This window comes from Melampsora larici-populina (genome assembly GCF_000204055.1).
Source record: "Melampsora larici-populina 98AG31 unplaced genomic scaffold MELLAscaffold_17, whole genome shotgun sequence".
NCBI lineage: Eukaryota > Fungi > Basidiomycota > Pucciniomycetes > Pucciniales > Melampsoraceae > Melampsora > Melampsora laricis-populina.
In genome coordinates this window covers 453,940-466,746 of record NW_006768781.1, presented here as the reverse complement: position 1 = coordinate 466,746, position 12,807 = coordinate 453,940, and the positions used below count along the sequence as shown (strand labels likewise).

The 12,807-nt window shown below is 45.0% G+C and overlaps 3 protein-coding genes across 3 annotated transcripts; 2 read left to right on the top strand and 1 right to left on the bottom strand.

Moving 5' to 3' along the window:
• Positions 1-90: 90 nt before the first annotated feature.
• Positions 91-3,682, bottom strand: MELLADRAFT_77719 (hormone-sensitive lipase; the record flags this gene model as incomplete). The annotated part of the gene is made up of 8 exons (XM_007409690.1): positions 91-1,204; positions 1,305-1,618; positions 1,689-2,385; positions 2,448-2,657; positions 2,732-2,967; positions 3,033-3,238; positions 3,313-3,399; positions 3,472-3,682. The coding sequence occupies 8 exons, from the start codon at positions 3,611-3,613 to the stop codon at positions 385-387; spliced, it is 2,712 nt and encodes a 903-aa protein (XP_007409752.1).
• Positions 3,683-5,869: 2,187 nt separating this feature from the next.
• On the top strand, positions 5,870-7,777 carry MELLADRAFT_106281 (uncharacterized protein; the record flags this gene model as incomplete). The annotated part of the gene is made up of 6 exons (XM_007409869.1): positions 5,870-6,253; positions 6,361-6,376; positions 6,459-7,050; positions 7,126-7,200; positions 7,274-7,359; positions 7,650-7,777. The coding sequence occupies 6 exons, from the start codon at positions 5,870-5,872 to the stop codon at positions 7,775-7,777; spliced, it is 1,281 nt and encodes a 426-aa protein (XP_007409931.1).
• A 2,953-nt stretch (positions 7,778-10,730) lies between these two features.
• On the top strand, positions 10,731-12,586 carry MELLADRAFT_86185 (uncharacterized protein; the record flags this gene model as incomplete). The annotated part of the gene is made up of 5 exons (XM_007409870.1): positions 10,731-10,832; positions 10,883-11,182; positions 11,244-11,810; positions 11,885-12,124; positions 12,194-12,586. 5 exons carry the CDS (start codon positions 10,731-10,733, stop codon positions 12,584-12,586), a joined length of 1,602 nt encoding a protein of 533 aa, XP_007409932.1.
• Between the last annotated feature and the right edge of the window lie 221 nt (positions 12,587-12,807).

Below are 12,807 nucleotides of genomic sequence, written 5' to 3'. Positions count from 1 at the left end.
AATTGTGTACAAAAGCGATATTCTTGTTTCGGGGAGGGATCTGAATGCTCTGTTAAGAAGTTTTGGGACTTTGGAACGAGGATGGAGTGTGATGTTATTATTGATTGATTTACATTGCAGATTCGACAAAATCATCTCGTAGCCCAGAAGATAGTGAGCACCTTCTTGATTGTTGTGAAACAAAAAGTTAGAAGAATCACAACATTTGGATTATACAAAAGAGGCAATGAAATAATATACAGTGCGAACGTAGATTACAAATACTAAAACATATTGCACATAACTTCAATACAAAGACACTTGCATGAATCGTAAAGATAATAAGAAAGAACGTGAATTTATACAGTTGGATCAATAATATTAGAAAGAAATTGAAGTTCCTGCTTAGGCCGCATCAGCACCAGATTTAGCCAGTTCATCAGGATGAGTGAGTCCATAAGTGGTTTGCAACCGTCGACGTTCCAATAGGTCCTCTTCACCTACGTATTGACCCTGAAGGACTTCATCTGAGACCGTCCGTGCTCTTGCTGAGGTAGGTACTGAGAGCTCTCTGAGCGGACGAAAGTGTTCTTCAGGTGTATCGATCTCAGGTAAACCATAACCAGCCTCTTCTCGACGACGATCGAAGAGATCTTCATGATTATCGAGGATCTTGCCTTCCTTACGGACTGGCAAGGTCTCCACTGTCGGTGTCACCAGCACAGGTGGAGTGACAATCGCTGCAGCCGACGCTGCATTGAACCCAATCAGGCTTTTAGATGCGGCCTTCGAGGAAACAAGCGGAGCCGCGCCAGAGACTGATGTATCTGGCGATGACGCCGAGGAGTCGGTTGAAAGTCGAAACCCGGGGGGCGGGGTCGGAGTGACGGTGCGTAGACCACTATTTCCAACTTTTGCGGAACCTCCGGCCAAAGTTCCAGGAGAAGGCGAGTTTGAACGGGAGTCTGATCCTCCTCTTGGCCGTCGACGGGGCGTAAAACTCAGAGCATCGTCATCGGCCACAGTGCTGGTATCAGTCTTGCGCTCCGAGACAAATTTATAAGCCGAAGTCAGTGGTATTGGGGGCTTCAATTCGCCCTGACTTTTGGCTTCATGCTTCGTGAAAGCAGAAGTGATGAAGTCGGCGGTAAGATCGAGCGCTGAGCTGACTTCAGGCAGAAGAGGTAGCATTTGGGCGAAACCATGACTCCAACCCTCGAATATTCTGCAAGACCAAAGAACCAATTGGGGAAAGTAGTGTGTTAAAATATTGGTGAGTCATACAGATTGAGATAGATAAGGAGAAGGCTAGTCAGCGTGCGTACCGGAGTTGAACCCAATCCGCTTCAGCTTCATCGAGTATGGGATCACGCCTCGTCGCAGCGCTCTTGCGAAGCTGACCAGCGTTGTTGGCGGCTTTGGTCAACGCGTCCCTCTTGCGTGCTCGTTTCGCTTCACGGATTTTACCAGCAATGATGACAGTATCATCAACAAAGGGATCCTTTTCGCCGCATACAAGATACACCGGCGGAAAACGCGCTAGCACACTCGCTGGTGCAAAGATTGGCGAGATATGATAATCTTTGGTGAGATCAGGAGCGTTTCGAGGGCCGATGTAACAGATTGCCATGCAGCGCATCTGACAATCAATCAAATAAAGATGAGCAAACAATCAAGTTGACCATGACGGTTTAACCAAAGGTACATACCATGGAGGGACTGATGATACGGTCGTTGAAGAAGCCTGTTCGACTAGTCATAGTCAATCTGGTTCCAAATGCTTTCTTGCCCTTGCCAGCCTTTGGAGTCTTGGGCTTCGGTTTTACCTCGACATCAGGCTGATCACCCATTTCATCATCAATATCTACAGAGTCTGAGCGACCGGGACTTTCTTCTTCATGGTACAAGATCCTCTCGCTGATCGATTGGCCCCTCGACATCGCAGATATTGGGTCGTTTTCGGAGCTCTCGGTCTCACTGGGGCTCTTTGGCTGTGAAATTCGCAGCTCAACTTCTGACTTTCGCCGTTCTGTCTTTGGAGTGAGTCCACGTGTCCAAGTAGCCACCTTGCTAGGTAAGTTGGCAAAACTCTTCCGTAGAGTATCGTTTCGTCCGTGTCTGCGTCGCCCCTGGCTGGAAGATGCATCCGGTCGATCGGCCACCACGCTCAATGGACTTTGGTGCTCTAAATGATTCTTGGCTTCCAGTATACCACCAGGTAACTCGGAAACGGATGAATCATGTCGCAAGACTCGCAAGTTTTCTTCGGACATCCAAGACGTAAAGTTGAAGTCCAGAGCTGGATACATCCAGAGTATCCCAACAGGAGGTGGTAAGGAGAAGAAAGGCGAGTCCGGCGCGGCCTCGATCATCGATATCATCATGGCAGCCGAAAGATTGGCACCTCTGTGGGTAGAAGACGACATTTGTAAGCATTATGTCTAGATAAACAGATCAAATGGACTAACGCTGAATCTCCAGTCAGGATCACGTCCACTGCGTCTCTTCCCATACCAATGACTCGGCCTTTAGTCTCCTGCACCAAGCGATACACGTCCATGCATTCATGTATGGCGTAGGGGAAGGGGTACTCCGGGGCTTTACAGTAATCAATTGAGAGAATGGGCACCCCCGTCCTCATCGTCCATCTTATCAGCCTATCCTCGTGATGCATTGGGCTGAGAAAAGGGAGTGATATCAGTTGAGCAAATCAGATAATTTAGGCTTCGAGTCTTTGAGAAAAGGAACTGACCTCATGGCTATAAAACCGCCTCCTGGAACGTCCATAATGAGGTTTCGACAGCGAACCAAGTCGAGCTCAGGGCGAGCAAAGTAAAGCCAGCACGTGATAGGTTTGGTATATTTTGAACCAGACGGACGAGGCAGGATGAACTTGCGACGGATGGAGATGTTGGGTCGGTTTTTACGAGTGAAAAATTGGACGAATGGATTAGATGTCTTTTCCCAAGTGACTCGCAAGATTTCAACCTGTCATTGGAGGAGATTCAGTACGAATTTTGAATATAAGCTGGAAATAGCATAAATGGACTTACTGTTGGCACCGCGCGGTATTGACGCAGTTTCTCGTCGGCTTCGTTTGCATAAACCAGGTAATAACCACTGAAGAGAAGGCTGAGCACGTCCCTCATCCACTTGATCCTGACACCGGCAGCAGTGGAAAACCCGGCATCCAAGGCGGTATTGATCCAAGATGCACGATAGAATCCTCGAGAATATAAGCGCGCCAAGGGCTCAGGAGCTGTATTGATCAAACAAATGATGTCAAAAACTGGAAATATTGAGGTAGTGGTACGCAAATGCGATGTCACTGACCTTGAAGGCCTAATAAAGTATCCCAATGACGAACTCCATAGAGAGTTGTCAAGGCGGTGAGGATGATTTGCCAAGGTGTGAAGCGTTCTGTGGCACGGATTGAAACAGAGTCTCGGTCAGATTCTGGATCAAGAAATGAAAGATATGGGAAGACTCAACTCAAACGTTCATTAAAGTGCTGTAGTCCAGGAGGACCTCGAGGATTACCAGCTCGAAGTCGCCAAGCCCAGAAGAGAAGGACAAGAGCGACTTGAGTGCGTTTCCAAGAGGCAGAAGGTCGTCCCAGGAGATGATCGATCATGTTATTCTAGAATGTGTTTGTTGAAAAGAAGTTGATTGAAAGAGTAAGCGGATTGAAGAGAAGAGGATGGATGAAGTGATTGAGAATGTTGTGTCCAAGATCATATGTTGAGTTTTGAGTGAAATCGATTGGGTGGGTTACATAGTTTGAGTCCGATCGAAATGAAAGTTTTCAAAGTTTACCTAAGAAGATGCCCTATTGATGAAAGCTGGCTGCTCAATCAGCTGTCATCCGGTGCTCATCGACCTGATTTCAGTCATGGGGTCTTTGCAGGTCTTTGCACGTGAAATCGTTCTGAACTGTATCAACTTTTCAATCCCGCTCCGCCCACGTAATCACATTTGGCCCTGTCCTCAGGAACGGTCACACTGAATGCACAGCGATAAATAAAACCCTTGGCACAGTTGAAAGTGATGGTGCCTCAAGCGCCTATACCCATTTCATCAGCTTACAATTGAGTTTAAACAGACAAGAGAGAAGATACCGTTGCGATCGAGAAGTACATTTTTCACAACTACCTTTGTACTTGTGATGTATTCTTCAAAAGGCCTGAGTTTTGACCTATACTTTGAGTCATTCCTATCAACGGAAGCCATATAAGCAGACCAGGTAAAGGCTGGTAAAGTTGACTGAGCTGATCGTGTCTTAAACATCCCAAGATGCTGGTAGCCAAGCTATTATGGTTCCGGAGAGCTTGGACGCTGCATCCAAGGCCTTTTGAACGTGACATGGCTCCGGTGCTTGATCCAAGGGCATCTTGTTCAATGTTGAGGGTGAGAATTAATTTGAGGATGGCCCTTATGCCAAGCTCTTCAGTTTTATTCTATCAGAAGGTCACGGAGGTTGGTACCCCTTGGTATTTATTTGATTGGCTCAATTGTGGTGGAGAGGTTTAGAAGGGTTTTTTTCGTATGAAGAAACTGGCTCGTCAGAGGCAATAAGGAAATGGTGCCAATGATGTAGGTAGAAGAAGATTCTTCATGTCCACTTCATGTCCATATTTCCTCACCCGCGCTCTGGTGCTGCAGGTTTTTTTTGTTGAGAAAGAATTAATAACCCTTGATCTGCTTTCCATCTTTCTATATGCCTTTGCAGCCTCCATTGTTGACGGGCTTATCTTGAGCTCAGGTCTCATGTTTGACTCCTCGCGTTTTACTGCGGATCAGCAACCTTGTCTTCATGCTTCATCAGATGAACCCCTATCTCCATGGACCACTTCTTTCAAGTTTTTGCGCGTCTAATTGAGCACTAGTGTAACGAATCTTATCTTCCGTGCGTTCAAAACTCAAATCTCACAATGTGGGGTGCAGGATTGGTCTGTTTGACTTTCAGCCGTCGAATCACCCCGCGATGTTTCAAGACGCTTCAACGAACACAGTTTGGAGAAGACCTGTGCATCAAGGATAAATCTTATTTCACTGACTTGCTCAAGGTGATCGAAGGATGGTCCCCAGAGGGCTGTTCAAAAGTGCTCGTGATTCACGTTTATGAAGGACAGATGATCAGGCGCTTCATCCGAAGTGACATGAGGCCCTTGTCAATGAACAGGCCCCTCACGAGTCTCAACTTGGTTTCAGCTACCTTTCAACTTTATTATCTGGTGGTGTACTTGACAACGAATGTCATCGGTTTAACTTTAGATCGATGATTGACCCAGCGTATCTTGTGCAGCAGAAGGCATCTTGTGCAGTACACCATTAGACAATGCTCATCACGCACCCGCAGACAGTTCGAATGCCAACATGAGAGGAATGGCATATCACAGTTGCAGTGAGGCACAAGAATGACTACGGCATGCCCGCTGGCACATCAGAGACAACACTGCCACCCGTCCCGAAAACAACGAGGTGATACTTGAATGGGTGGAGAAATCTATTTTTGCGTTGCCCATGGTTTTTCTCATCCTCGACTGAGGCCTGCGGCGTAGGGCACGAGGGTGAAATGCAGCGATTCTCCGCTAGGTTCGAATGTCGCGACGACTTCCTACAGGTCCTGTCGACGATCGCTTGACGCCCCACATCCAACAAGCAAGATCATATGGGATATATAAAGGCGTCATTCATGGACCCAAGAAGTACTACAGCCTGCTCAGCCCTCGTCAGTCTTTCATTCATTCATTTATATCACGTTTCTCTCCTTTAGTACTCTCATTTGTAGCCAACCTTTATCAACCCAGGTCGTGTCAGCTTCGGTTTCACCGAAAAAACACTACTTTATACACAGGGACCAACGAACCTTGTATAAATAGTCTCAATGATGTCTGAGGAAGTTTCTGATGACAGCCTACGTGGACGCTCAATTTCTCGTGCACCCAGAAATCCAAAAGCAAGCTCCACTGTATGTTCCTCGAACGATCAATTCGACAAAAGTATGAAATCTAGGGATCCATTGCTTAGAAAACTGGACCGAGCAGGCGATCTGTGGCGAACCAGGGAAGGAATTGTGATATACTGGCACGGGTATAAACTTCAATATCAAGACTTGATGGACGGAATATGGAAATGGTCAGCAAGCGGAGGTGAACATGCACGGAAAAAGCTAGTAACCTATATTCAGCATGAGCGAAAACCTAAGCACGAGAAACGTGTAGGTTTGTCTGATTTTGTCTGTCAGTATCGCCATAAACTTTTAGACGAGCATGTGAGTTTTATATTGCGATTGCTATTTCAATGGCTAATTCTACGCTCAAGGACGGAAGGGAGGCTAACTACAAGAACATCCTGTGACTATCCCGAACTCACGTTCAGATACAAAGGATTTATGGTAAGCATCATCATATTTGTTCTCATATGCGTCGAACTTGCAACAAGCTATATAGATGGAGCTGATTTTTTTTGCTTTCCAGGTGACTTATACTTGATTGGAGTTAGTTGGAAAGAGATGATTGATTTTCTAGCTAGGCCAAGGTCTTCGTCCTCAGCTTATCATCAAAAGCTAGGACAGCTTGAAAGCAAACTTCGATTCTATTTGATGATTTCCTTGAGAGAATATAATGGACTTCCTTTGGATCCTAGCAGACCAGGTGAAGCAAGTTGGCCGATCTGGGACTTATCAAGTGATGGGGACGGTTGCACGGGATGGGATATCATTGAGGTTTCTTCCTCAGAGTCATCCGCCTCAAGTCAAAATGGCTTCCCTTTCCAGTTTTCACTGCGAGAGCTAAAAAGCTTTACATCTGCAGCTAGGTCTTCAAGTTCTGTTCCTCATCGGAATCGAAGAAAAGGCTCGACGAACAGTGGATCGCGACACTCCGAAAAGATAACGCAGACTGAAAAAAGGAGCAGCAATCGGAGACGATCTATAGAGTCTGGATCACAGCGTTCTGACCAATCCAAGAGCCTGGATGATGTCGTGTCATCTTCTAGAGGCAGGCAAAAAAGCAAAGGTCGACGGAAGAGTTGTCAGGTAGAGAAAGCTGACACTAAATCATTCGAATCGTGGGTAATCAGTCAGCATATCTGCTCCACATCTCAGAAACATTGATCAGTTTGCTCTTGCATGGGGAAACACAGAAGTTTGAAAGCCAGCCCAACTCATCGAGTAGACTCGGAGAATGGAGACCAACATCTTAAATTGACCAGGGATCAGTTAGTGTCCCCTCTTCTCCTGCTGACAGATGCCAATAGTGACATTGTATCCTTGTGCATGAAAATCAAATAGAACCGGAAACAAAGAAAAATCAGGTCACTCTGTTGCCTCGAAGGCTGGTCGCAGTCGTTCTAAGCATCGAGAGACAGTGGCATTGGGTAAGTTCAACGCACTAATGATAGAAGCACTTTGAAAGACTTGCTAGATTGACGTCGTCATATTGCCTCACATCATTTATTTGACTTCTGTAGAGAAAATACCTGTTGAGAAATAAAAACTTGATCAGATCTCTTCATGACTGTGCACTCACTTGGTGTCGTGAAAAAGATTTCTTCAATATTTTCGATACCAATAGCATATTCTCGCGTGTGAATACATTTCTGTGGATTCCTATGTGTGGTGTTGTTTGTGATAATTCAGGTTCTTTGTGATTTAATGGGTAATTCAGTGAAACATAAAGGAACATATTTTGACGTCACAAGCGGGACAATTAAAAAACCCTATGTAGCTCAACACAAGCCACCAACAGCAGAGACATCCCCCAACACTGGGTTGATGACCAATGTCAATGATTGATTGATGTCAAACAGTATCATGGCCATAATATTATGTTCCTTGAGTTGAAGATTTTTTTGACGCCGGGTCAGGAATGAGCCATTAATCGAAGTACTACAGTATGGATATATGAGATTCTTGAGAGTGTATACCTTCTCTTTTCTTGCGAGGAAGGCAGCGGACTACTGATAGCTACCAATCATGCCTGTTGAATGTCAAGTAAATCTCACACAAAAAGATTAGAGCAACTTGGGATCCAAAGATATCACGAGACCTTTATTATGCATTACCACCTAACACCAGATTATGCACCATACTTCAGCTCAACAAGTCTCTGTATGGGTTGAAGCAGTAGCCTAGGTGTTGATAACTACATCTTGTTGCCTTCTTCACCTCTATCAACTTCCGTGTGTTGTTGGCCAACCCATGTCTATTGATCAGTCTTGAGAAGTCTGAACCATGTTATATTCATTTTCATGTTGATAACATGACTATCATGAGCAGCATGGCTGGAATCAAATCATCCAAATCTTCAATTTCTCAAAAATTCAAGGCGGAAGACCTGGGTCATGCCACCTCTGTGCCCGGCATGAACATAACTCACAACCAACAACTTTGCACCGTCTCTTGAACTCAAGAACATTGAAACCTTCTGGAATATTATGGGATGTCTAGTTGTGACCCTGTGGCGACTCCCATCAATCTCACCAAACCCGATGGATTTTCCATCACTAACTTCGTCGCAACAGGTTTAAATTAACAACCAGCAGTTGTCTTGGTCAATTATCTAGTTCAGCTTTTCATTTACTACTTAATTTTATGTGTGGTACCTGTTCTCACTGCTTAACCTACGTGCTGCGTCTCTAGCCTACTATCTGCCAGTCAACTTCCCCAAAGCTGACTGTGCTGGTTGCACAGAAACCCATTGTTCTACTTCCGGCTATCTTTTCATGCTATTTTGTGGTCCAATCAGCTGGAGAACAAAGAAACAACCAGTTGTCTCACTCAAATTCCACCACCAAAGCTCAATACAAAGCTGTGGTTGAAGCTGGTCAAGAGTTTCTGTGGTTAGGAAATACCTTCAAAGACCTAAAAATTTCAACGGAAGGCATGATTACTTTATTATGCGACAGTCAGGGCGACATTGCACTTGCTATGAATCCAGTCTTCTGGTCTTGCACCAAGCAAATTGAAATTCAATATCATTGGATTCAAGAGCAACTACTTAACAGCAAATTCAGTTCAATGTACAGTCCCCTCCAAGTGATTTACGTAATCATTAAAGTTTTGCAGCCGCGGGGCCAGGATTTGTCCCAAAACCAATGATTACAATTCCTAGGCGCAGGGACGTGTACCAACCAACTGCCAAGATGACTGCTGACCTTATTACTAAGTTCTTGCTATGGGTGCTACATGAAATGTGTATTACCAGTATGGGAATTGCTCAGTTTATCAAACAAAAATAGTTGTTCAAAGTAAGGGGGGTATTGAGATATTTAATGTGCTCAACTATCCATGACATCATGATTCTTATTCTTATGACATTTATGGTGTTCAAACCTCAAAATTAATTCATGCAAGTTTTGTGCAAGTTCTGTGCAAGATATGAATAGAACTTGCATGGATCTTGCACAAAACTTGCAAGAGTCGGTCTCGCACGGTTTTTGCACGGTTTGGAACACAATAACTCGGGTTGTCAAAAAAATTAATGTGCAAGATTAGTGCAAAAGATCTTGCACGGATCTTGCACAGATCTTGCTCGTTGGTCTCGCACAGTTCTTGCACAGGTTGAACACCCTAATTGTTTCATTTTGCTTCCTTCTTTGCTCGATTTTTTGTACCAAGGTTACACAAATCCTACACTATATCAGACTGGGTGTTTCTCATCATTGTATCCATTTTTCTTCATTCACTCTTATACATTTGTTCCTCATACCATCAGGTACTTCCGCTTGTTCTCTCTCTCTATATTAACAATAAGCATGTGTGCTTTATAAATCTTGACCTTTCATGGGAAATCCCACTTGCCAAACTGAACTCTTCCCACTTACTACAACTGCACATGTCAAGTCCTATATACCATTACTTTGCTATCCTGTAGGATATCAATCAATGAAATTCAAAATTACCTACTGATTATACTCACTGACAATCCGGAAGGTAAGATACCATGATTGGTGCATCTTGGGTAGGCCAAGCATCTCAGCAAGATCCTCTTCATGCTACTGCGTAGGTATTCAGACCGTATATAGCGACGCAGCACGCAGCATGTCTTAATAGCTCACACTGCGTGAAAAACCCTGTCGGAACCGGCCCCGCGACAGCCTGTCGCCCGGCATATGTATATATTTACATAGCCAGCGACAGATACACTTTTGGCCAGCGACACTTCAAGTTTTCCTGCGACAGCTGGTTTGGTTTTGCGACATCTCATCCCCACTCCCCCTCCGATCTGCCTGCGACATCTCCTTCGCCCTTCTTCCCTCTTCATCGCACCTCTTGATCTGGATCCGCCAAATCCTTCTCGAACCACTCCAGAAGTCCAGACTCCAAATCTCGAACGACTTTAGCAGTACAGCAGCAGTTGAAATCATCAGTGACGTAAAGGATCAAACGTCTCAGGCCAGGTTAGTCCGGTTTTCCTTTCACATCCCTCACTGTTTTCATTTATTTTCTCACAGCACAATGGCAAATTTTCCTGAAGGGGAAGCTCGTCACATGAGCGGTCAATCTCAAAGGGTCTTGTCATACCCGAGCCGTCTGAAGATCTCACCAGCCTACTTGCTTGCGTATATAAACCCCTACGATCTGGTGTCTTCTCACCGCTCATCATACATTTGTTTTCCCCCGTCTTTTCTAGAACTCTTTCCACTCTTGTATACCCATTTCATAAACCTATACATATACCGTTTTCATCGACATTGACGACCCTAACCCCTTCCCTCTTCTCTTTGTTTTTTAATTCCAATCAATCATGGCCGATGATGATATCCCGATGTCCGAAGCTACCTCTACGACCACTCCAGTCACGTCTACGATCCCTCCAGCCACCGCTACAAACCCCCTTGCCGATTCTGTCAGTGCTCTCATGCCGACGCTCTCAAACAACAAGCTGCTCAATTCGAGGCCATCGTTGGCGGACTTCAAACTCAAATTGTCAATTTAAGTGTTGGAACCTCAGCCAAGAAGGACAAGAACCGGCAGTCAAGCTCCTCAACCAACCCCTACACCACACCATCTACGTCTAGAACTGCTCCCCGCCAATCAACTAGTGCCACCAAGACTTCGAAGTCCACTCCGAAGTCTACTTCAAAATCTACTCCCAAGTCAAATCAAAAGACGAAGAAATCACCCGAAGCCCCGCGAAAACGTCACGTTCTTCAAGTGTTTTCAAGCGAGCTGGCGTCTGATTTCAAGAGTACCAAGGTAAGAAATTTTGTTGCACTCATTCAATTAACCTCTCACTGACTTGATCTTATCATTCTAGGAAGCGCTCTATATTCACATCAAAATGATGTGGGGATTATTTAAGAAGAACGATGTTCCACCTCCTCCCAACCCCGCTCTGTTGAAGGAGTTCTATTTACGATTTTCGAACTCAGACGAAATCGACCACGCCATCAAGAACCCCACCTCTGCCGATGTGGTTGCACAGGGTAGTATCATGACATTAAGGAGTGCAAAGGAAGGTCAGATCAAGCTAGGCCGTGGACTTGCAAACATCAGCAACATGCAACTACTTTACATTCACGGTGTCTTGGCGCGAGTGGGAATTCGTATTTGGGCTCCGGACCTCAATGATGCATACGACTCACTTTACAACAACGCTTGTCGAATGGTTGCATTGGATACTTTTCGCCAACTCTTATCTTGCGGCTCTTACAACTACATGAATGCAAATATGAAACACGTCAACTCAATGTCCGACATGATTGCTGCTTACAATCATTACGTCCACTTTCTCAAAGCTGGCGAGTTCCGAGCTGAAAGCAAAACCCCCGGTCGCAAAGCTCAACTCAGCAGCAGGAAGACCATCCAAAAAAACCGCGAACGAGTAAGTTTAAACCTCAATATATTTTGAACCTACTATTTCCGTCTGCTGATATTCCTCTTCACCCTAGTTGGCAGATCAGCGTCAAGAGTATCTGTATGGACAATCGTCACAAGTATGGCAAACGATATCAGGACTTTGTTGCTCCGACGGCGGCGCACAGTGATGACGAGGAGAACCCAGATGGTTCAAACACATTCACCATCAAAACACTGGGTTATCGCTCACCAAATGCAAACAAGTTTATGCGAAGACTGGATTACGAGATGAAGCAAGCTGGTTATGGAAGCAACATGCGAGTCCGCCGACTGCCAAAGGTGCCTGTTCCCTCAATATTTAACGACAAACCACCCAAAGACCTATCTTTTGACTCTTACGACCCCAAGTGGCACCGAAGCCTTCCAGCTGGTCGCAGACGAAGAATTGGGAAACGAGATCGAGTTACATTCCTTCCAGATGCCAGTCGTTCATTGATGAAGGTTCCACACCCCGACGAGTTATTGTCAGATTCCAGGTTTACGGCGAAGTATTTGGATATCATCAAGGACGCCTACCAGTTTTCGGATGATGAAGACCATGTAGATGCTGAAAGCGAAGATGAAGAAGAATCCGAAGATGAAGACGCAATAGATATTGATGCTCCACCCGAAGATGATGAGTCTTCTGAATTTTACTCAGATGGTGAGTATGGGGACTTGTACGATGAAGAGGAGGTGGATGATTCGGGAAAAGGAAAGGGGAAAGGTAAAGCCACGGTGGAGATTGAAAAAGACGATTAAACATCTTTTATTGTTTCTTGCTTTTTTCATGTTTGATCTGTCCCCATATGGTGAAGTTATTTCTTGTTTCTGTTTTTGTGTGATTGGTCTCAAATGTGAATAGTCAATGACCACTTGTATGTGTTAGGCCTAGTCCGTGTGTCTTGATTGTGTTATGGTTGCTTTGATCATTCTTTCTGTTATATGCTGTAGATACTCATGGTCATTGTGTGTTTTTCTTC